Below are 25,022 nucleotides of genomic sequence, written 5' to 3'. Positions count from 1 at the left end.
CAGAGCCCTGGGGGTGGGGGACCACCTGGAATGCTCATCGCAACTGCCCCAGCCAGGGCTGGAGAAAGCCCCGGAAGGTGAAGCTTCCCCGCCCCCACCTCTGCTATCTCAGTGACAGTGAGTGACCCAGTGGAGAACCTTCAGATGTCATTCACGGGGTATTGTAAGAAGGGCAGTATATGCGGGTCAGATTATCAAGAGTCCAGGCTCAGGGTGTAGGACGGCAGGAGTATGAAACCCAAAGTACCGCCTCTGTGGGCAGGTTATGGTTAACCTGGTTAAACAGTGACACCAGTGAGTGACCTCTGACCAGGAGACGTCACACACTCCTTAAATTCTAAGCAGGGGACTTCCTTGGTGGTTCAGTGGTGAAGAATCCACCTGCCAGTGCAGGAGACATGGGTTCGATCTCTGATCTGGGAAGATCCCATATGCTATGGAGCAACTAAGCCCGTGTGCCATATAGTTGCATATATTAAAATAAGTTCATCTCATCAGGTTTCATTAGAAATAACATTTTAGTTTTAATTGCACTTAAAAGTTATGCCATACATGAAACAATTCTATGCCTTTCTTAAATTGTTTGTTGTATCAAAATGCCCTTTTACATTCCTCTTACCAAATACTAACTTCTAAATCCTCAAGTTCTACTGTATGCATATGTTGCTTTGCAATGTAATTTTGTACTTATATTTTCTTGCCAGACCATTACTGAAAGCCTAATGAACGCTGACATGGGCCTATGGATTCAGGCTTTATGAGATGGTGGTCAAGATAACTGAAAGGTGGTACCAATTTTCTAAGAGCCTGGGTAATGAATTCAAACAAATGAATGTAGTATTGGAATTAATCCTTTATTCCCCAAAGCAATCCACAGTGAAGACAGTTGGCACTGGACAAATTTCCACAGAAATGCACGAATATTGAGAACCTGGCTGCATGACTTTGAATCCATATAGGCTCAAACCCCTCCGATGACTTTCGGATATTGAGAACCTGGCTGCATGACTTTGAATCCATATAGGCTCAAACCCCTCCAATGACTTTGAATTACTATCGTATCCCTGAGAATGGATGCATACGAAGACCAATTGTAAGATGAATCCTTTTTGCAAAGGATTTTAACATTTTTCTTTTCATACTAAACATGCTCTGAAAGACATTTTCTAGATCTTTTTCAAAATTCTCAGACTTTTATTTACTAATCCTTCTCAAAAAAATATTCTGAAAAGATTCCCTAACAATCACAAAGTTTCATAAGGAGCTAGGATTACAAAGAGGATTCATGTGAGAAGACATCTCCACACACAACCTGTACTCTTAAAGACATGAATGATTGTACACATCGACTTTAATGGTTTTTAAAGTGGAATTCATAAGTCATTGTAGGATTCATCAGTTCAGGATTTAGAGATATTCTTTTTTCAGGAACATGATCGAAAACAACGTTGCTTTCCTTTACTTTCCTATAGCAGGAAGAGGAACAGACATAATGTATAACAGGAAGCTGTGTTACTCCAAAAACATCGCAGGATCGGATGATGCGAAAACCTTCACCGAACATTGGACCGTGACACCACTCACATTGGGATGTGCTGCAATGAAGGAAACATCACTGTCTACTAGAGGAAAGACATTTTGCTTGAGGCTATGTCAGACTCAAAGCAGTATGAAGCATGGCCTTTCTCATTATTGATCTTACCCTCTCTCTGAGGATTTGACATGCACAAGTGAAAAAGTAAATGCTAAAAAAAATCTGTACAAAATAATCCTAATTTTCTAGAACAGGAAAGTATAGCTTTAGAGTAAGAAAGCATCCTAAGGACAATTCCCACAAAATGTGTATAAAATAATCCTAATTTTCTAAAACAGGAAAGTATAGCTGCTCCTATTTAATATGTGACCACAGGGAATTTTTCTGTATTTTCCAAATGTTATATAATAAATACATACTATATTTATCACTCAAAATAAATATATATGTTGTTTTAAAGATAAAGGGACTATTATAACCTAGCATAGGATTAGTATCCACATGTATATATTCCATGTCTGTGAGATCCATATATATTGCACAGTCCATGGAGTCACAGAGTCAGACATGATTGAGCACACATTCACGCAGGCATATTTTTAAAGGCTTACAGGTCAGTTAAATAGTACTTTTAACAGTAGCACATGAACGGACTATTCACAGAAGTAGAAATCTGAACGTCCAAGAACCTCCAGAATAAAGATTCTCAATTTCATTAGTAATCGGGGAATACAAAACAAAATAAAGGATTGTGTTCAGTCATGTCTGAGTCTTGTGACCCCCATGGACTGTAGCCCACCAGACTCCTCTATCCATGGAATTTCCCAGACAAGGATACAGAGCAGGTTGCCATTTCCTCCAAGGGATCTTCCCAACCCAGGGATTTGAACCCAAGTCTCCTGCATTGGCAGGTAGATTCTTTACTGTTGAGTCAGCAGGAAAGCCTCTAGTGGTTCACAGAAAAGACTTAACTAAAACTGTATAGAAGTTGCCAGCTACATCTCCACAATCTGTACCTCACCTTAGATTTAAGTAATAGCTTGAGAATATTAGAAGATAGGCTGAATTCAAACTATATTATTATGCCAGAAAAGCCAGAAGGAACAATCTAAAGACTTGGATGTGTGGTGTGGTGTGAGGTGTGTGTGTTTAACTCTAAAACTATCATCTGGCCCTATAATAAACTGTATTTAAAAGCTTAAAAGCGTGTCTTGGTAAAAAGGACTTCAGAATTTGCTCACCATTTTAGTAACTTTTGGATTTCCACTGGGATCACATTATAATATTTATGTAGATTATTCTTGAGAAAGAACAAAGCTGTAATTTGAGTAAGATGTTGTGGATTATTCATAGAATTCTCTTTCCAAAAAATAGGATTAGTGAAATTATTCTCAAATAGGATCTTTTTCAGGTTAAGCTTTAAAATTCCATGTGGAAAACTAGTCAGTTCATTTCCATCAACCATCAATTTTTCAAGTGATCTGCAAACAAAGGAAATCATATTTTAAAAGGAAAAAGTAGACATCTGTCCCTGTGTGCCCCAAAATTGGTATAAAACTTAGTAGTAATAAAATATGAGTGTCAAGTATTTCCTTAAAATCCAGAGATTTAACTTAAAAAGCAACCAACCAATATATTATGCAAATAAGTGCATTTGTGTAAAGGGTAGCATTAAAGCACATATTCTGTGCAACAAGTCATCACTATGGAAAAAGAAATAATCATAAACATAGGAGAGTGAATGTTATACTAAATAACTTATAATAGGGATACAAAGAAAATTTATTTTCATAGACAAATTCAACATCAACACATACATTTTGTTTCATTCAGGCGAAAAGTCTCAACTATTAGTTGAAGCAGCAATGGGGGGAGACAGACCACTGTGTTAGGTGAAGCTTTTATAAAATATTAAGGAAAACATGTGTTTATGAATTTTAGGGAAGGAAAGATAGCCAGTAATAGACTTGGAAAATTCAGTGGAGTTCCAAAATTAACAAGGGGGAAAAAAAAGAGAACAAATAGCATCCTGAAATAAAAAATCTCCAAAAAAAAAAGAAAGAAAGAAATATGGAAAGGAGAAAGTGAAGGGACAGTAAATACAATGTTAAACAGAAGGCAAAAAATTAAATATATCAGCCATAACAAATATGAACAGGCTGAATTCTTCTATGAAAATACAAAGATTGTTACACAGGAAATTAAACAATTGATCAAAATATTAGAAACGCAGAAATAAAATGATCAAATTTTACTAAAGATAATGCTCCTTAGAAACCAACTAAAATCTAGTAAAAGGCATTCAGAGATAAGATAATATTTACATAGTTTGATTTTTAAATGCATGTAAAGAAGTAAATAGCTTTATTTTGCTCTGTCCTTAAGGGGCATATGTCTTATGGGTACTTACTACTTGCAAAATACCTGAGTTTCTGGATATCATTTGGAATAAAAGCAATACTATTGTAGGAAATATCAAGTTCCTCAAGATTATGCAAGCAAAATAGCCTTTAATAGAAAGAGAAAGTGAATTGTAAAAATGTTTATATGCTTATCATTACTGGATATAAATCATTTCATTCCTCAGTTAGTAGGTAGAAGTACAGAGAGAAATCATATATTTTTAAGATCTTGAAACTTGTACAAATAGACTTTTGTTTCCATTACAGATGGTATAATTACAATAATTTTCCTAAAATAATTCATCTATCCGTTAAGACTGATTAGAAATGTTTGGAGTGGTTAAAGCCCCATCTAGAAAAAAAAAACACCTGAGAAATTCCTTGTGCTCAGCGGTGTCTGACTCTTTGAGACCCCATGGACTGTAGCCCGCTAGGCTCCTCTGTCCATGGGGTTCTTCAGGCAAGAATACTGGAGTGGGTTGCCATTTCCAAGGGATCTTCCTGACCAGGGATCAAATGTCCTGTCCCCAGCATCTCCTGCATTGGCAAGCAGATTCTTTATCACTGCGCCCCCTGAGAATATGCTGAGAAATTCTTAACAATATTTAAAAATATGTATTTTATTGGTTGCTGTATTAGTTTCCTAGGACTGACAGAATAAATTCTCACAGTCTGGGTGGGCTTAAAACTACAGAAATTTATTCTCTCACGGTACAGGAGGCCAGAAGTCTGAAATCACAGTATCAGCAGCGTGGGTTCCTCTGGAGGCTCTGAGGAAGAAGCCGTCCCTTGCCCCTCTCCTAGCTTTTGGGGGCTGCCAGCAGTCCTTGGGGTTCCTTGGTTTGTGAAGCATAACTCCAATCTCCATCTCTGTCTTCATGTGGCCTTCTTATGAGGACACCACTTATTGGATTTAGAGTCCCCTCAAATCCCACCCTAATCAAGTATGACTTCTTGTTAACCAGTTACATCTGCAAAGATCCTATTTCCATATAAGGTCTCATTGTAAGGTTCTGCATGGACATGAACTTTTGAGGGACACCTTTCAACCCAGTGCAGTCTCATTAAGACTTTCCTAGTGAAATATCCTTGATTTTTCCTTCCATTAAGCGAAGTATGGTGCTCAGTCACTTCAATCATTTCCGACTCTTGAAACCCCATGGACTGTAACCCACCAGGCTCCTCTGTCCGTGGGATTTCCCAGGCAAGAATATGGGAGTGGGTTGCCATTTTCTTCTCCAATTAAGTGAAGAACTTAAAAGTAAGAGCCAAAGAACACAAAGGCTAAGGCAGAGAGCCCTGCCTGGAGGGCGGAGGTGGGAGTTGCTTCCTGAAGACTGGAATGGAAAGGCTGAGTATGACATTCACCCAAATCCCCAGTAATTATCCCCTCTTTGTGAATGCTCTTATCAAATACCTTCCTGTTTTCCATAAAGATGAAAAGTTACTTGCACGATTATTAACTAAAGCACCATGAGCAGAATGTTTCATGACTTCCTACTATTTTTGTGTGGATTGTAATGGTCCTCATGATCTGTCCCCAGGCTACTCATCCAGCTCACCCTATGTTCACATATAGGCCAGGATTTATTTGCTAAAATTCCCTGAATTAGCCCAGTTCTCACATATCTCCAGTTCCCCCAATTTGATAGCTTCCTTTCTTTAAGTCTTGATTTGGAAGTCAACTCTTCCAAGGAACTCTTCCTGAATTTTGCAGACTAGGTGAGCAGCCTCTTCTGTGCTTCTCTGTTTACCTCTGTCAAAGAATTTGTCACGCTGTGTGACAAATGTCTGTCTCCTAAACAGTGACATTCGGGAGGCCAAGGATTCAATTTTACATTTCTATATATCTAACGCTTTGCATGGTGCCAAGCACATCAAAAGTACTTCAGGTCATTTCAGTTCAGTCGCTCAGTCGTGTCCGACTCTTTGCGACCCCATGAATCGCAGCACGCCAGGCCTCCCTGTCCATCACCAACTCCCAGAGTTCACTCAAACTCATGTCCATTGAGTCAGTGATGCCATCCAGCCACCTCATTCTGTCGTCCCCTTCTTCTCCTCCCCCCAATCCCTCCCAGCATCAAAGTCTTTTCCAATGAGTCAACTCTTCACATGAGATGGCCAAAGTACTAGAGTTTCAGCTTTAGCATCATTACTTCCAAAGAAATCCCAGGGTTGATCTCCTTCAGAATGGACTGGTTAGATCTCCTTGCCTACTTAGGAAATCACAATTGAATGGAAGGCATGGTGATTATTGTTCAGTTGTGACCCCATAGACTGCAGACACCAATCACTGTCTCCCAGAGTTTGCTCAAACTCATGTCCATTGAGTCAGTGATGCCATCCAACCATCTCATCCTCTGTCACCTCCTTCTCCTCCTGCCCTCAATCTTTCGCAGCATCAGGGTCTTTTCCAATGAGTCGACTCTTTGCATCAGGTGGCCAAAGTATCAGAGCTTCAGCTTCAGCATCAGTCCATTCAGTGAATATTCTGGATTGACTTCCTTTAGGATTGACTGGTTGGATCTCTTTGCAGTCCAAGGGACTCTCAAGAGTCTTCTCCAGCATCATAGTTTGAAAGGCGTGGTGATCCTGGTTAATTTTAAATCATTTGCTCTGAGAAATGAATGAGATCAAATAGAAAAGCAAAAAAAAAAAAAAAAAAGACAAACATTTTCAGTTCAATGTTCATCTTAGACTTTTTTCACCTCTGGAAAGAAAATATTAACACCACCTGTTCCAATTTTTTATTTATTTAAAATTATGTTATTTCACTTTTTTACCTCAGTAAGTTTCTAGAATCATTTTGTCTTCCTTTATTTCTTTAGTACAGGCAAACTAGTCTGATCCCAGGCTTTCATCTTTGATGATATATTCCTGTTGATAGTGATGTTTAATTGGGCTTGTAGGCAGCACTGAGAAAGCTAATTAAGAAACTTCATAGGCTCTAGAGATGAAATTTATCTCATTTACATAGGATTTTAGAGAGCAATCTGTTTTAGAAAGCAGCCTGTTTAAAAATCCTCAGTTTGGTCTGACAATCTATATCCCACTAGTAACAAATCTATCACAATTTTTAGGATGTATAGAATGTTTTACATTTATTTCATTGTTTTATTTATCAGCACATCATTGAGCAATGAGCTACTTAAACTAGAGCCCTGGTGATGGCTTGGAGGACTGTGCCAGCATTAATAATTGCATGTAATAACATCACACTGCCATGGAAATATAACTGTTATTTATTGAGAGTCTATCATATGTTCGTGGCAATTCAGGATGATCTTAGTGGTCACTGGACCACTGCATTACTATTAATATTATTTGCAGATTTTTAAAATTGGAAGCTATAAGAGTATTAATAGTTTATCCAAGTTAGTATGAAATCAAACATACCACTCCGTTCTTCAGATATATGGGCATAAAGTAATTCAATCCCTATCTTTAATCGATAGCAATATGGGAAAATAAATTTGTGCATTTCCAGAATCAGCTCTTACTTCAGGTATGAAGTAAGTATGTTCACAAGCATGTTCTTAGGTTCTTTATTTCAAACAGCTTCTCTCTCCCAAAGAACATGCTGGTTAATCAAATCAAACTGTATCAAAAAAGCAAGGCAAAACTGTCAGTCTGTCAGTTAAAAGTGGTAATTTTCTATGTCAATTTTCTCCTGTTATCCACTGAGAAAAAAATTAAGATTTTTTTTTAACCTTTGTTACAGTCACGCCTGCATGACTTCAGAGGGTAAGTTGTGTGTATATGTACACACAGAAACAATTATAGACATGTCTGTACACACAGATTAATATACTTCAGTTACTTATCTCTGTCCACTGAGAGTGTCTACAAGCATCTTGCTTTTTAAATACCGTCCTCCAACTAAAAAGGAAACAGGATTTCCTAAGAGAAATGGCTGATTCTCATATCAAGGCAGGGCAAGGCACTACAATTTATGTTACTGTGGAGATATAGAGGAGTCAAACAAAAATAAAACCCATAATGCAATATCTTTACTCCCTTAGAATTGATTCTTTCTTTATTAATACATTTTATGTGTGTTTAATATATTTTATATGTTCACTTCAGTTCAGTTGCTCAGTTGTGTCCGACTCTTTGCGACCCCATGAATCTCAGCACGCCAGGCCTCCCTGTCTATCACCAACTCCTGGAGTTCACTCAGACTCAACATCCATCCAGTCAGTGATGCCATCCAGCCATCTCATCCTCTGTCATCCCCTTCTCCTCCTGCCCCCAATCCCTCCCAGCATCAGAGTCTTTTCCAATGAGTCAGCTCTTCGCATGAGGTGGCCAAAGTACTGGAGTTTCAGCTTTAGCATCATTCCTTCCAAAAGAAATCCCAGGGCTGATCTCCTTCAGAAGGGACTGGTTGGATCTCCTTGCAGTCCAAGGGACTCTCAAGAGTCTTCTCCAACACCACAGTTCAAAAGCATCAATTCTTTGGTGCTCAGCCTTCTTCACAATCCAACTCTCACATCCATATATGACCACAGGAAAAACCATAGCCTTGACTAGACAGACCTTAGTCAGCAAAGTAATGTCTCTGCTTTTGAATATGCTATCTAGGTTGGTCATAACTTTTCTTCCAAGGAGTGAGCGTCTTTTAATTTCATGGCTACAGTCACCATCTGCAGTGATTTTGGAGCCCCCCAAAATAAAGTCTGATGTTTCCCCATCTATTTCCCATGAAGTGATGGGACCAGATGCTGTGATCTTCGTTTTCTGAATGTTGAGCTTTAAGCCAACTTTTTCACTCCCCACTTTCACTTTCATCAAGAGGCTTTTAGTTCTTTGCTTTCTGCCATAAGGGTGGTGTCATCTGCATATCTGAGGTGATTGATATTTCTCCCGGCAGTCTTGATTCCAGCTTGTGTTTCTTCCAGTCCAGCGTTTCTCATGATGTACTCTGCATATAAGTTAAATAAGCAGGGTGACAATATACAGCCTTGGTGTACTCCTTTTCCTATTTGGAACCAGTCTGTTGTTCCATGTCCAGTTCTAACTGTTGCTTCCTGACCTGCATACAGATTTCTCAAGAGGCAAGAGTATTATATAAGTATAATACTTATAAGCATTTTTACACAGTAATGATATAATTTTTATATACTTTTTAATTTTTTTAATGACTGAATAGTTTTACAATGTATGAATATAGATCTTGTTGGATTGTTAATGGCAAACAATGCTAGATGAACAATTTTATAGACAAATTTTGATGTACATTCTTAATTACTATAAGAACCCTCTTTTGCAAAACATTGTTCAACTCTTTAAGAGTCCCTGTGCTCTTAACTCTTTGCCCTTAACTTACATTCAGTTTGTTAAACTCTAACTAGAAGAAATACCTTGTTTTGGCATTTGGTTAGGGTTTTGGTTCAAAACTTTCATTAGGAGTTAAACAGTTACCAGTCCATACATGGAAAAAAAAATCCATCACTTTTATATCCATATGTCAACATTCTTATTGGAGTTTAAAGGATCTGAGATATCATACAGGTAGATTCTTAGTTTATAGATTAGGAAATTGAGGTCTAGAATGGCTAAGTGATTTTCTCCAGATCAAATAGAGAATTCTCAATTATAAGGCTAGAATTCTTAATTCCAAGTTCAGAGTTCTTTCCATATCCAAAGAGACTCCCCAGGGATAGGTATAAGGCTCTCCCCCCAGCTTCTTTAGATGACTTCATCCACACTCAGATAATGCGTGTCTAGTTACCACCCCCACATCAATTGCCATCAATGTAGCTTATAGGTTGTTTTTTTTAATAAGATAAAAAGAATCAAGTCCCCTAATGGGAGCAGAAGAATTATTATCAAATGGCTCAAAAGTAGCTAGCTGCTTTCAAAAGGGAGATTGATCATTTTCTAAATTATAAATTCTTTATTTTCTGTGTTTATAATCTCAGACTATCAACCTTACCCAGGTGGAAGAGTGGTAATCAAATTAAAAGCAACATTCAAAGATTTAAGGAGCTTAAGTTGTTGAATTGTAGAAGGGATTTCTTTGATAGGATTATTTCTCAGATTCAGTATTTGCAAATTTTTAAGGCAATATATCTAAGGAATAGAAAAGAGAAATAATCATGAGTAGAACAATAAACCCTTTGAACCAAAGCAGAAAAATCAGTAGCTTACACTCATTTTTCTCAATATATCACATATCTCAATAAGTACCTTTGCTAAGCCTTCAAAATAACTAACCCTCATTCATATCTATGATCTGGTGAGATAGTGTAGCTACTATATTTATATATCCTTGACTCAAGGATCTTCCTTTTGTAAATGGGGAGATCATCCTGTTTAATCAATCTCCTGGTTTCATAAGAAGCAACTATGCAAAGAATGAGAAATGTAAGAGCTACCTGTGTGATGTATCTTCTCCTATACTTTTACTCTTAACCTCTTTGTCTCTTTCTCTCTTAAGGGTATCTACTTTAGACAGAATATCACCGGGGCTTGTCTTTTTAAGTCCAGTCTGACACACTGTAGTTTTTGATTGGGGTGTTTGAATGTATTCACATTTAATACTACTATTGACATGGCTGGGTTTACATCATAGTTTAACTTGCAGTGTTCCATATGGCTTGTCATTTTTGTTCCTCATCTACTGTCTTGGTCTGCATCAACTGAGTATTTTAGAGTATAGTATTTTAATTACTTTAATGATTTTTCCCCACTATATTCTCCCCAGTTATTAGTGATTACTCTAAAGCTTGTAATATACTCCTTGACTTATCAGAATCTACTTCAGATTTACACTAACTTGATTCCAGTGAGATATGGAAATGTTACTAAATAGCTCTATGCCCTCTTCCTTTTTTGTACTATAATTGTTATACATACTACATTCATATATGTTACAGACCTAACAATACATTATTTAATTACCACTGTATGTGATTTTGTGGCTAAGAGAAGAAAGGAGACCAAGTAAATATTTGTATGGTTTGTTACATTTACCATTTTTGCTTTTACTTTTTTCTATCCTTAACTATTTCAGTAGGTTCTGTCCTCTGCCAGCATCTACCACCTTGAATTTTTCATGAAACTTGTAATGAATCCAGTCACCACATTTATGCCAGCCTCTGGTCTTTTATTCACTTCTTTCACAGTAAGATAATAACTTGGCATCATTTGCCTGCCCCTAGTAAAGCACTTCCAAGTCTGGATATTGCCATTTTCATTGGAATATTTTATCTATAGCTATACAACACAGATCTGCCTTTTAACGGCAAGTTCTACTTAATTCTATCACTTTAAAAATGAGCACTTTATATTTTACAACAGAAAATCTCCCATATAGTTATACATTTTAGCGGTTAAAGTATTCTTTGACAGATCCATATGTCTCACATATAACTTGTTTAGAAGAAAGGTTAAAATTAACATGAAGAACTAAAATCCCTATACTCCTCAGGAATTCTTGTCATTTTTGTCGTAGTCAAATTAAGCCAACTAGTGTGACATACTCAAGAAGAAAAAGTAACTCTTCTAGTAAAAATAAAAACACAGTTGTTGAGTCGCTAGTTCAGTTCAGTTCAGTTCAGCTGCTCAGTTGTGTCCGACTCTTTGCGACCCCATGAATCGCAGCACGCCAGGCCTCCCTGTCCATCATCAACTCCTGGAGTTCACTCAGACTCACATCCATCGAGTCCGTGATGCCATCCAGCCATCTCATCCTCTGTCGTCCCCTTCTCCTCCTGCCCCCAATCCCTCCCAGCATCAGAGTCTTTTCCAATGAGTCCACTCTTCGCATGAGGTGGCCAAAGTATTGGAGTTTCAGCTTCAGCATCATTCCTTCCAAAGAAATCCCAGGGCTGATCTCCTTCAGAATGGACTGGTTGGATCTCCTTGCCATCCAAGGGGCTCTCAAGAGTCTTCTCCAACACCAAAGTTCAAAAGCATCAATTCTTCTGTGCTCAGCCTTCTTCACAGTCCAAATCTCACATCCATATATGACCACTGGAAAAACTATAGCCTTGACTAGACGGACCTTTGTTGGCAAAGTTTCAACATGCTATCTAGGTTGGTCATAAGTTTTCTTCCAAGGAGTGAGCGTCTTTTAATTTCATGGCTGCAGTCACCATCTGCAGTGATTTTGGAGCCCAAAAAATAAAGTCTGACACTGTTTCCACTGTTTCCCCATCTATTTCCCATGAAGTGATGGGACCGGATGCCATGATCTTCGTTTTCTGAATGCTGAGCTTTAGGCCAACTTTTCCACTCTCCTCTTTCACTTTCACCAAGAGGCTTTTTAGTTCCTCTTCACTTTCTGCCATAAGGGTGGTGTCATCTGCATATCTGAGGTGATTGATATTTCTCCCGGCAATCTTGATTCCAGCTTGTGTTTCTTCCAGTCCAGCGTTTCTCATGATGTACTCTGCATATAAGTTAAATAAGCAGGGTTGAGTTGCTAAGTCATGTCCAACTCTTTGTGACTCCATGGACTACAGCAAGCCAGGTTTCTCCGTCCTTCACTGTCTCCCAGACTTTGCTCAAACTCATGTCCATTGAGTCGGTGATGCTACCTAACCATCTAATCCATGGGACATAGTGAAGAGTTCTGATAAAATGTGGTCTCCTGGAGGAAGGAATGGCAGACCACTCCAGTATTCTTGCCATGAGAACCCCATGAACAGGATGAAAAGGCAAAACACAACATTATAGAGAAATTATGAAAATGTATGTTTTCAATACTGCATATTTGAAACAGAAAGCAAGTCAGTTTGCTGGAAATCAATTTGCTTTAAAAGTCAATATTCTAGAAATCAATTCATGAAACAATAAAATACCCTATGACCAATTAAACAATGACTAAGCCATCACTTCATGGGAAATAGATGGGGAAACAGTGTCAGACTTTATTTGTTTGGGCTCCAAAATCACTGCAGATGGTGATTGCAGCCATGAAATTAAAAGACGCTTACTCCTTGGAAGGAAAGTTATGACCAACCTAGATAGCATATTAAAAAGCAGAGATGTTACTTTGCCAACAAAGTTCCATCTAGTCAAGGCTATGGTTTTCCAGTGATCATGTATGGATGTGAGAGTTGGACTGTGAAGAAGGCTGAGCGCCGAAGAATTGATGCTTTTGAACTGTGGTGCTGGAAAAGACTCTTGAGAGTCCCTTGGATGGCAAGGAGATCCAACCAGTCCATTCTAAAGGAGATCGGTCCTGGGTGTTCACTGGAAGGACTCATGCTGAAGCTGAAACTCCAATACTTTGGCCACCTCATGCGAAGAGTTGACTCACTGGGAAAAGACTCTGATGCTGGGAGGGTTTGGGGGCAGGAGGAGAAGGGGACGACAGAGGATGAGATGGCTGGATGGCATCACTGACTCGATGGACGTGAGTCTGAGTGAACTCCGGGAGTTGGTGATGGACAGGGAGGCCTGGGGTTCTGTGATTCATGGGGTTGCAAAGAATTGGACACGACTGAGCGACTGAACTGAACTGAACTGGACTGAAAGACACAGAAAACATAATCTGTCCTGAGCTTCCCTGGTGGCTCAGATGGTGAAGAATCTGCCTACAAGTGCAGGAGACCTGAGTTTGATCCCTGGATCAGGAAGACTCCCTGGAGAAAGTAATAGCTATAACTGTCCTCATTAGTCATAATGACCTATTTATATAAAATGACATTGAACTACCTCTTCCCATATCTGATTATCCTTGGTATGTTTTACTGAGCAGATTATCCTATTTCATCCTATGATAATGAATACTTGTTACAACATCATATTACCTGGTCACTAAAGATTGTCTTTAAAGCTTCCAATTAACATAGATAAGGTATATCTTAGATTTTATTCAGAATCAGGAAAAAAAATAATTTTACATGCATTGTTTAATTATGAGAACATATTTGAGAACCAGACTATAACACAGTCTTTGAGGATTTTGTCATTAGGACTTCCTAAGAAAATGTACTATACTTTTGGTACTTTTGAAAGTAAGCCTTTTTGGGTGCAATCCAAAATACATTTACTTTACAGTAACTCCAAGGTGCCATAAGTGTCTATTTTAAACTAATAATTATTATAAATAGTAAGAAATTATGATAATCGATACAATAATAAAATGGACTTACTTCTGTGGGGAAGTCACAGATGTTATTATATGATAAATTAAGATATATCAACTGGGAAGCCAAAGGTGTTAGATCTGGACAATTTAGGAGAAAAAAGCCCTAGAAGAAAGTGACAAGAGAAAAAGTTAATTATTTACCATGCACAAAATATTTTATACAAGAGTTTAAAAAGATGAGCATTTTAGCCTTTCATGATAATAATTTCTTAAATATGTAAATAAACAAAATAGAAAAACCACCAAGTATTTATGCATGTAATAAATACAGTGTTATATGTGTGACAGGCATTATTTCAACTAATAGCAAGCAAACACTTATTGACTGTCCACTACATGCTGAAATAAATAAATATATTTTATGTTTAATTCTCTTTACCCCCTATTTTTCATGTCTCTACTTCTATTTCTCTGTTATCTTTTTATTAATCTATCTAAGATTTGTTTAACTGCCTAAACATGCTAATTTCTGACTTAGGAAAATGTATGCCTTAATTTGGACTAAAATGTTTCCATTTTATCACAGTTGTTGTATTTATTGGGAAAATATTGTTCTTATTATTTTGTTATTTTCTATTTTAATGTCTGAGAAAATGTGATGATTTCTCCTTTTCAAGTTTTGAATTTGGTGTTTAGAGTTCCTTTTTTTCTTAATCATATCATGGATTTATCAATTTTATTAATTAATTAACAAAGGGTATTGATCCATAGTTTTCTTGTGGTGTTTTCAACTTCCTACGATATCTGGGTTATACTGATAGCATAAAATGTGTTCTGGATTATGATATTTTTACTTAGTAAAAAATATATTTGGTCATCTGAAAGACCGAAATATATTTCTTATATACAGTTGCACTTCATCCATGGTTCCTGGCTACTAGCTCCCGGAACCCTTGGAATTTCCTAGGCAATAAGAGCAAAGGGAACATTTTTTGCCATAATAGTTATTTCCTTATCTTCAGTTCCTGAAGTTGTTTCAGAGCCATGAAGGCAAAATGAGTGTCTTATTAGTCATAACAAACCTCTTTATATCACAACTGTCTTTATGTAAACGCAGTAACTTTGGAAAAGCTCCTAAGGATGGAGACTGGTTATCAGAGGAACCCACCATGTGATTAGAAGGTTAGAACTTTCAATCTCCTCACCTCTGAAGAGGGGGACAATTAAAGACTAAGCTCAATCGCCAATGGTCAAAAATTTAGTCAATGATACCCATGAATGAAGCCTCCGTAAAACCAGGCGAACAGAGTGTGGAACGTTCCAGGCTGGTGAACGCATGGAGATTTGGGGAGAGCAGCACCTGAAGAAGGTGTGGAACCTCTGAACCCTTTCTTCATATCTTCCCCTATGTATCTCTTCATCTGGCTGTTGATTCATATCCTTTAATATCCTTCGTAATAAGCCAGTAATCAAGTAAGTAAGTCGCTTTTCTGAGTTCTGTGAGCTGCTCTAGGAGATGAATGGAAGCCAAGAAGCAGGTTGTGAGAATATCTGATTCATGGCCTGTCAGTCAGAAGTATGGGGCTTCCCAGTGGCACCAGCGGTAAAGAATCCTCCTGCCAGTGCAGGAGACGTAAGAGCCGCAGGTTCAGTCCCTGGGGTGGGAAGATCCCCTGGAGGAGGAAATGGCAACTAACTCCCGGATTATTGCCTGGAAAATCCCACGGACAGGGGAGTCTGGTAGGCTACAGTTCATGGGGTCACATAAAGTCCAACATGACTGAAGCGATTTAGCATGGACGTGGTCAGAAGTATAGGTAACAACTTATGATTGGCATCCTGAGTTGGAGGGGGTCCTTGGAACCTCCAATCTGTAGCTGGTTGGTCAGAATCGCAGGTCAACATCCTGGGCTTGTGATTGGTGTCCGAAGTGGAAGGCAGTCTTGCGGGACTGAGCACCTTCCCTGTGGAACCCAGTGTTATCTCTGGATAGATACTGTCAGAACTGAGTAGAACTGCGGAACACCCAGCTGGTGTCCAAGAATTGTTTTGTGACGTGGAATTCCCCTATTCAGCAGTGGAACTGGGTTGTGTTCCTACCTCTTTTATTTTCTGGAAGTTTTAGAGAAGGATAGATGTTTATTTTCCTTTAAACAATCAGCAAAATTCACCCATGAAGCCATTCGGTCCTGCATTCTTCTTTGTTCAGAAGTTTTGATTATTTATTAAATCTATTCACTTTTTAGGCGTCTGCTCAAATTTCTAGTTCTTGTTGAGTCAGTTTTGTTAATTTGTGATTTTCTAGAAAATGTTTCATCTCATCCAGGATATTTAGTTTGCAGGCATATAATTGCTCCTACTGTTCTCTTATAATCCCATTTACTTCCGTGTTTGCTTATAATCCCATTTACTGAAGCCAGTAGTAACTTTTCCATTTTCATTCCTGATTTTATTTATTTGTACCTTCTGTCTTTCTTTTTTAGTCTAGCTAAAGGTCAACTTTGTTGATGTTTTCAAAGCACTAACTTTTGGTTTCTTTGATTCTCTTGCTTTCCTATTCTGTTTCATGTATCGCCATTCTAATCTCTGCTGTTCCCTTCTTTCTGCTAATTTTGGATTTAGTTTGCTCTCTTAATGAAGTTCCTTAAAGTACAAAGTTAGGTTGTTGATTCGAGATCTTTCTTTTCCACATATCTATTCCCCACACATAGCAGTGTATCTCCCAATATCAACATTTCACACAGCAGTATGTTTTGTTATAATCAATGGGCTAACGTCGCTATTGTTCAGTAGCTAAATCATGTCCAGCTCTTTGCAACCCTACAGACTGCAGCATGCCACGCTTCCCTTTCCTTCACTATCTCCGGGATTTTGCTCAAACCCATGTCCATTGAGTCGGTGATGCCATCCAACCATCTCATCCTCTTTTGTCCTCTTCTCCTGCCCTCAATCTTTCCCAGCATCAGGGTCTTTTCCAGTGAGTCAGCTCTTTGCCTTAGATGGCCGAAGTATTAGAGCTTCAGCTTCAGCATCAGTCCTTCCAATGAATATTCAGGGTTGATTTCTTTTGTGGCTAACTAGTTTGATCTCTTTGCAGTCCAGTGGACTCTCAAGAGTCTTCTCCAGCATCACAGTTTGAAAGCATCAATTCTTCAGCTCTCAGCTTTCTTTGTGGTCCACCTCTCAAATCCATATATGACTATACAGATCTTTGGCAGTAAAGTGGTGTCTCTTCTTTTGATATACTATATGGGCTAGTCACAGCTTGTTTTTCAAGGGCAAGCATCTTTTAATTTTGTAGCTGCAGTCACAGTCTACAGTGATTTTGGAGCCCAAGAAAATGAATTTGTCACTGTTTCCACTTCTTCCCCTTCTATTTGCCATGAAGTGATGGGACCAGATGCCATGGTCTTTGTTGTTTGAATGTTAAGTTTTAAGCCAGTTTTTTCACTCCTTTTTCACCCTCATCAAGAGGCTCTTTATTTCCTCTTTGCCCTCGGCTATTAGGATGGTATCATCTGCAGATTGTTGATATTTCTCTTGGTAATCTTGATTCCAGCTTGTGATTCATCCAGCCCAGCATTTTGCATGATGTACTCTGCATAGAAATTAAGTAAGCAGGGTGACAATATACAGGGAGTCTTGACGTACTCCTTTTCCAATTTTGAACTAGTCCTTTGTTCCATGTCTGGTTCTAACTGTTGCTTCTTGTGCTGCATACAGGTTTCTCAGGAGGCAGGTTTGGTGGTCTGGTATTCCCATCTCTTGAAGAATTTTCCACAGTTTGTTGTGATCCACACAGTCACAGGCTTTAGCGTAGTCGATGACGTAGAAGTTTTTTCCTGGAATTCCCTTGCTTTTTCTATGATCCAACAGTTTGATCTCTGGTTCCTGAACTTTTTCTAAATCCAGCTTGTTCATCTGGAAGTTCTCGCTTTACATACTGTTGAAGCCTAGCTTGAAGAATTTTGAACATTACTAACATTAGCACTAGTCTAGTCAAGACTATGGTTTTTCCAGTGGTCATGTATGGATGTGAGAGTTGGACTGTGAAGAAGGCTGAGCACCGAAGAATTGATGCTTTTGAATTGTGGTGTTGGAGAAGACTCTTGAGAGTCCCTTGGACTGCAAGGAGATCCAACCAGTCCATTCTAAAAGAGATCAGTTCTGGGTGTTCACTGGAAGGAGTGATGCTAAAGCTGAAACTCCAATACTTTGGCCACTGATGCGAAGAGTTGACTCCTTGGAAAAGAACCTGGATTCTGGGATGGACTGGGGACAGGAGGAGAAGGGGACGACAGAGGAGGAGATGGCTGGATGGCATCACTGACTTGATGGACATGAGTCTGAGTGAACTCCGGGAGTTGGTGATGGACAGGGAGGCCTGGCACGCTGCGATTCATGGGGTCGCAAAGAGTCGGACACGACTGAGTGACTAAACTGAACTGAACATGAGCATATCATTATCAACCTAAATCCAAAATTTATGTCAGAGTTCAAAGTTTGTGTCATATATCCTAAGGGTCTTGACAGATGTATAATGAAATCTGTTCATTATGATAATATTAAATCACAGAGGATAATTTCACTTCCCTAATTTTGCTCCTGCTGTTCATGCTTCCCTCCCTCCCCCCAGAACCATTATAAGCACTGATAGCGTTACTGTCACCATGGTTTTACCTTTCTAGAAGTTTGTTGTTGCTGCTATTCCTCGTTCACTCCATTACTACCTGCTTGGCATCCAATTAATTTTTTGTAATCTGTCATGTTGATTCCTTTCTCATTCTCTTTTGTGTATATTTTATAGATAGCTCCTTAGGAATGGTTACCATGAAAATTAAATTGGCATCCTAAGTTTAAAACATCTAGCTTGGATTGATACCAAGTTAACTTCAAGAGAACACAAAACTGTTCTTACTATGCAGCTCCGTCACCCCAACCGCTTCATGTTGTCCCTTCAATACCATGGAGAGTAACCTAAGTTAGGAAACCTAAAGAAAAAACATCTGACAATACAACAGGAAATTACTATTAAAAGTACCAAGCATACCTTCAGATTAAGTGCATTTCTTCCATGAATTTGACAGTTTATTATGGCCAGGTTGGTCATGGCTAGTATTGTTTCATAGCGTGTTGCCACAATAGTCTTGAAACCTTCACCTTGTACGACAGGTACCACTATAGGATCTATTTTTTTAGATTTAATGCTATCTAAACAAACAAAACAAAACAAACATGAATCATAAATGCGTCATCACTTAGAGTGAAACCTAAAAGATATTTGTACTGTAACAATTATTGCTGTCGTTGGTTAGTCACTGAATCATGTCAGACTTGTCTGCGACTACCAGGCTCCTCTGTCCATGGGATTTCCCAGGCGAAAATACTGGAGTGGGTTGCCATTTCCTTCTCCAGAGGATCTTCCCAACCCAGGGATTGCAGGCATCTCCTGAGTCCCTCGCATTGCAGGTAGATTCTTTATCAACGAGCCACCAGGGAAGTTTCTAGGATAGCAGTGAAAAGTGAAGATGTTAGTCACTCAGTTATGTGTGACTCTTAGGAACCCCATGGACTGTAGCCTGCCAGGTTCCTCAGTCCATGGAGTTCTCCAGGCAAGCATACTGGAAGAAGGAGCCATTCCCTTTTCCAGGGGCTCTTCTTGACCCAGGGATCAAACCTGGGTCTCCTGCATTGCGGGTAGATTCTTTACCGTCTGAGCCACCAGAAAAGCCTGGTAAGTCAACAGAAGTAGGTTACCTAGATACATCCTTTGGAAGAGATTCCTTTAAATCTTCAAACCTCATGTTCGAGATTCCCTACAACCTTCATCCACCCAACCTCAGTTGGTTCTACTGACCAAACTTTTTAATATCAGATAGCACAGTTGTCTTTCAAAAAGAAAACCATAAGCTAATAGATTTCTACCTCAATAATTTAGAGTCCATCAGACTTTTATACTATATATAAAAATATCTGATTTTACAATGAATTACACAAACAACTTCTTGCTTCATAAAATGAAGACAGGGCATCATGTAAACATATCTCAGATAGAGATCACATCCCAAGGCGCAACCTTGCTTCTTCCTTAATATCACCTTGACACATGATTCCCATACCCTATGTAACTCGGTTTGAAGACTTCACACAGGGAAAGGAAAATAAAAACCTAAACAACTCAGAAGTAGCCAAACAGCAACCACCTGCATTTACTTTATCATGATCCTTGTGGGTTTCACCTTTCCTCAAGAATGGTCTACTCAAGGGATTTCCCTGGCGGTCCAGTGTTTAAGACTCTGAGCTTCAAATTCAGGGGGTGAGGGAGTGCTGGTTCAGTCCCTGGCTGGGAAACTAAGATCCCACATGCAGCTTATCATGCAGCTATCTTAAAAAAAAAAAAAAAAAAGGCCTATTTAAGCAGACACCCAGGAGTGGCAGGAAGATATTTTGAAATATAATATTTTACATTCCCAGCCATTTTTGCTGTATTACTTGCACCAACAAATTTTATCATCTCAGTAGCTCTTATATTATGCTTCAGTAAAAAGAAATGGGGCATGCTAGACCAGAGAAAACAATGTTCAGTTGTTAATTTCTAAAATAGACCCACTTCAGGTCAACAGATGTGAAAGTTAGCCGCAGAATGAAGATGTATGATGTGATACAGAGATTCCTTGTCTCGTGGGAGGGAAGACAGCGACAGGACTGGAGAAGGAGTGGAGACATAAGTCTGCGGCCTGCTTTCTGTCTGCCCACGCTCATGGCTAAGCTCACACAGTTGGTTTCTGATTGAAAGCTAGGGAGATGGAGGTGGCAGAGGTGGTTAGAAATTCCCCGACAGATCTCTGAAGGATCTGAGGATGCTAAAACTCACCTGGAACTTTTAAAGAGGGAAACATCAGAGAGGAATAAACTCTGTAAGTTAGAGATGCTAACCTGATTTGTTCAGGCCTAGGACATGGAGGGGCTTCTCAGTGGTTCAGTGGTAAAGAATTCGCCTGCAATGCAGGAGATGCAGGAGCTGAGGGTTCAATTCCTGGGTCAGAAAGATCCCCTGGAGAAGGGAATAGCAACCCACTCCAGTATTCTTGCCTGCAGAATCCCGTAGACAAGAGCCTGGTGGGCTACAGTCCATGAGGTTGCAAAGAGTCGGACAGGACTTAGCGACTAAGCAGACACACGCACGTGACATGGAGGACACCCAGAAGGTAATTTATGTCACAGATAGGGACAGGGAGCGGCTAGAAGGCTAGCATGCGCAGAAAGCCCTGTGGTTGCTACAGTTAATGATATTACACACATATATTTGAAAGTGTATCTGAAAGTTGCTGAGAGAGTCAAGTTTAAAATTTTCATCACAAGAAAAAATTGTGAAGGGATGGATATTAACTCAATTTATTGTGGTAATCATTTTACCATATATTCATGTATCAAATCAGTGTGCTGTTCACTTTAAATGTATACAGAGTTACATGTGAATTACATCTCAATGCAACTGAGGAAAAAAGAAAGCTTTATGGTTGGAGTGTTCTTCTGTGTAAAGTGTGAGATTGAAAAGTGTTAGCCACTCAGTCGTGTCCAACTCTTTGAGATCTCAAGGAGTACAGCTAGCCAGGCTCCACTGTCCATGGGATTTCCTAGGCAAAAATACTAGAGTGGGTAGCCATTCCCTTCTCCAGGGGATCTTCCCAACCCAGGGATCGAACCTGGGTCTTCTACATTACAGGCAGATTCTCTACTATCTGAGCCACCATCTCCTACTAAACACATCCATTGAATCACTAATTTGTTATATTATGCTTCCTGTTCTAAAATTTTACGTGATTATTGTTTTTCTAAAATTTCAGTTCTCTGATAAAATTCTCCAACTATTTTTTTCAATATAGTAATCACAATTATTTTAAAATCCTTGTTTGAAAATTCCAGTATCTGAATGTGCGATTCTCATCCTATTGCCTGTTTCTTTCTACTGGTTTTCAGACATTTTATCCTATTTTTAGGATGTTGAAAAAAAAATTGGGATTTTGCAATTTAAAGCTGGACATTCTGGATAACAATTTTAAAGGGTCTGGATAATATTTTCTGTCTCTAGGTTTTCTTTGACTGGACAGGAATTATCACTGTGATTTATCAAGGATTGGTTTTGAGTTTTGTAGGGGATAACCTATTTTAGTTTTGTCCTTTCTCCTCAAACACCATTCTTATTCCCAAGGCATGGGTCCTCTGGGTCTTCAACTGAAAGCTTACCAAAGCCCCTCCACTTCAACAGAGCTTGAAAACTTTAAGAATTGTCTCCTGTGCAACTGGTAAAATTCATGCTCACTTAGTTAGCGTCTCAGCCAATGTTTCCTGCTGTGTTCCTTAGTGCATCGTCCAGCGCGCGCCCAGTTTAGAAACACCCAACACCCTTAACACCCGTGGGTCTGTTTCTACTGCTTACTCCTTCTGCTAGCTCCCATTCATTTTGTCTTTCTTTGTGTACCTGAAAACTGTGAACTGTTAACTACACATTATTTGTGAAATTGTTTACAGAAATAATGTGAGGTGTAGGATGAAGTCATCTTTCTTTAAACATGAGTTTTCATTTGTTTCTGCTCAGTAACTAAGGTCAAAACACTTAAAACAGTGCTGGCACATGGCAAGAAGCTATCATGATGCCATATCAGTCTTCCCCACCCAGATTAAGAATACTCTAGCTTTTAAGGTCTCAACATCAATACAAAGTTGGGTTTATAGTCAGCACTTTAAAAATAGTAGCTGGGGATTTCTGTAGTGGTCCAGTAGTAAAGACTGTGTTCCAAATACAGAGGGCCCGGATTCGATCCCTGGTCAGGGGACTAGATTCCGCATGCTGTAAGTAAAGATCCTGCATGCTGCCCCCAAGACCCGGTGCAGCCAAAAAAAAAAAAAAAGTTGCTGAGTAAATAGTTTAAGGAAATGATAATGAGGTGTGACATATGTGTGAATCACACACATATACACAAATGCACAAAATCACAAATACTTCCATGGTGAGAGAATCATACATATAATTTTTTAAAGAACAATATAGACCTATTTACCTTCATGTAGGCTCAGCATGCTTTGCGTTGGGACAGTTTCTATATGTTCATGTTCTGTTACACGGCTTTCTAGAAAAAAAATTAAAATAGGCCCATGGTTAGATGTGCGTGAAATTTCATGTTGAGGATGGGTTATCCATGGAAAAAAACAAAATGCACCCAGGAAGGCATCCATCTGCACTGGCATTCTGCTTCTAGAGTTCATCAAAACCACCTTACGGAGGCCCATTTTCATTCCTACTGCTCCTTTTTATGAGCTTCTCTGTTCCTTTGAAAGGCTTTATCTGGTTCCCATCACCACCATCAGGGGTGGAGTTTCTAGTATGTCCTTGGCAGACCTGCAAGGTCAGGATTTCTGTCACTGCATTCTGCCCCATCTATTAAACATACAGGCGAAAAGGAATCCCGTCATTCTATCCTGCAAACCCAAGGGGGAACCACCATGTGCTGGGATGCCCCTCTGCCTTTGCTCTACTTGACCCCATTATTACAGACCATCTCCAGACTGGATTTACCTATCACAGACTGTCTTAGAGGTTTCCTCGGTAAAACTGGTGACGGTATGATCATGGGACCTGGGAAATCAGTAATATTGAGTGTCACTGTTCGGCTGTGTACACGGCCAGACCACTGACTCGTGGCTTTCACAGGCGTGGTCCTCGGTACAGGGATCGGCACTGTTGCGCTTAAACGCAACAGGGGCTGCTTGAAAGTATAGATGTTGCCCTCTTGTAAAAAGTGCTCAGAGTGAACCTCCTTGAGCTTGGGACTAGGCACTGAAGGAGTGGCGCTTGGAACTCTGGAGAACTCCGAAGAGAGAATCAGAATGTCTTTTAAAATGCTGGTGTAAATGTTTTGTATTTTTAATGGCCCTTCTGATTTCTCTGCACCTTCCGTTTTGCTTACTTCTTTCCCAAAAACCCGAGCCGAAGCTGAACGACACCTGGGGAAAAATATTGAACCAGTAGCAGTCTCTGGAATGTGCCAATAGACGTGCTTAGAAGACTTTTTAGTTGTTGAAATAGTCATCACTCTCCGTGGTACATCATGATCAAGGAAGAGGTTTTGAATACTGACAGGGGTTTGTGCTCGATCCCTTGGAACGACAGGAAAACTAGTTTTATCTCTTTCAAATGAAGCGGTTTTTTCTTGGATGAAGTGTACACGTGGTAGGCTAGTTTCACCAGTCCCAACTAAACCAGAAAAAAGAAAAAAGAAAGCAGAATTAGATTATGTTTGTCAAGGTGTCAGGAGAAAAACTATTAATGTATTAGCATTCATAGCTTTTTTCATCCACTCACCCTCCCTCACCTTCTTAAGATGTTTCTGTATATACTCACTCAATTATCAGGACTTTTGTTTAGCTAACAGGGATAAAGTTTGAGTGAACAACTGGAGAACTGAGAAGGCTAAACTGTGTTAGAGTATGGAGCTATTCTTGGAAGAATAGAATGGATGAAGAGCATGACATAAAGGGAGATTTTTGAACAGTTGCCACTAAAATCTCTGGCAATATAGAAAGTTAAAATGACTTGAAGTTGGGCTGTTTATTATTTATCATTATCTCTTCCTCATTTGTAACTTCTTTGAGGAAGGATTTACATTTCTTTTCCAAGCCAGATGTCAGACCAAGGTGTCTTTTGAGCACGATAGCATTCTGATACTGGCTAAAGGTACCACAGGTTCATCTGGGTTACAACCAGAAGTATTCTTTTCTCTCTTAGGTCCAGAAAATGCAATGTGCCTGCGTTCTTAGGGACTTCACTACATCCTATTATGCTTTCTCTTTCTGATGTGCTGGAATGTTAAATGACGTTTTTGTCTATTGTCTCAGTTGAGCACAATTAATGATGAGGACTTCACTATTCTAATGAGATAATAGATTCGTTAAGGCAAGATTTGGCCAAAGAGATGGTGAAAGCAAGTCCAACTCTGTTGTTCATACATGAGAGATGGCAAGAGGCTGATCTATATTTGTA

At 39.1% G+C, this 25,022-nt stretch overlaps 1 protein-coding gene across 1 annotated transcript; it reads right to left on the bottom strand.

Moving 5' to 3' along the window:
• Positions 1 to 607: 607 nt before the first annotated feature.
• On the bottom strand, positions 608 to 24,270 carry LRRC63 (leucine rich repeat containing 63; the record flags this gene model as incomplete). Its single annotated transcript, XM_027973918.3, has 8 exons — positions 608 to 1,595; positions 2,776 to 3,015; positions 3,959 to 4,042; positions 9,875 to 10,011; positions 14,046 to 14,144; positions 19,032 to 19,192; positions 23,044 to 23,112; positions 23,559 to 24,270. Coding segments are annotated over 8 exons (1,746 nt in total), but the record flags the coding sequence as incomplete, so codon positions are not given.
• Between the last annotated feature and the right edge of the window lie 752 nt (positions 24,271 to 25,022).

This window comes from Ovis aries, chromosome 10 (assembly GCF_016772045.2).
Source record: "Ovis aries strain OAR_USU_Benz2616 breed Rambouillet chromosome 10, ARS-UI_Ramb_v3.0, whole genome shotgun sequence".
NCBI classification, from domain to species: Eukaryota; Metazoa; Chordata; class Mammalia; order Artiodactyla; family Bovidae; genus Ovis; species Ovis aries.
Note: the sequence above shows the minus strand (reverse complement) of the source record. Positions and strands in the feature narration are given on the sequence as shown.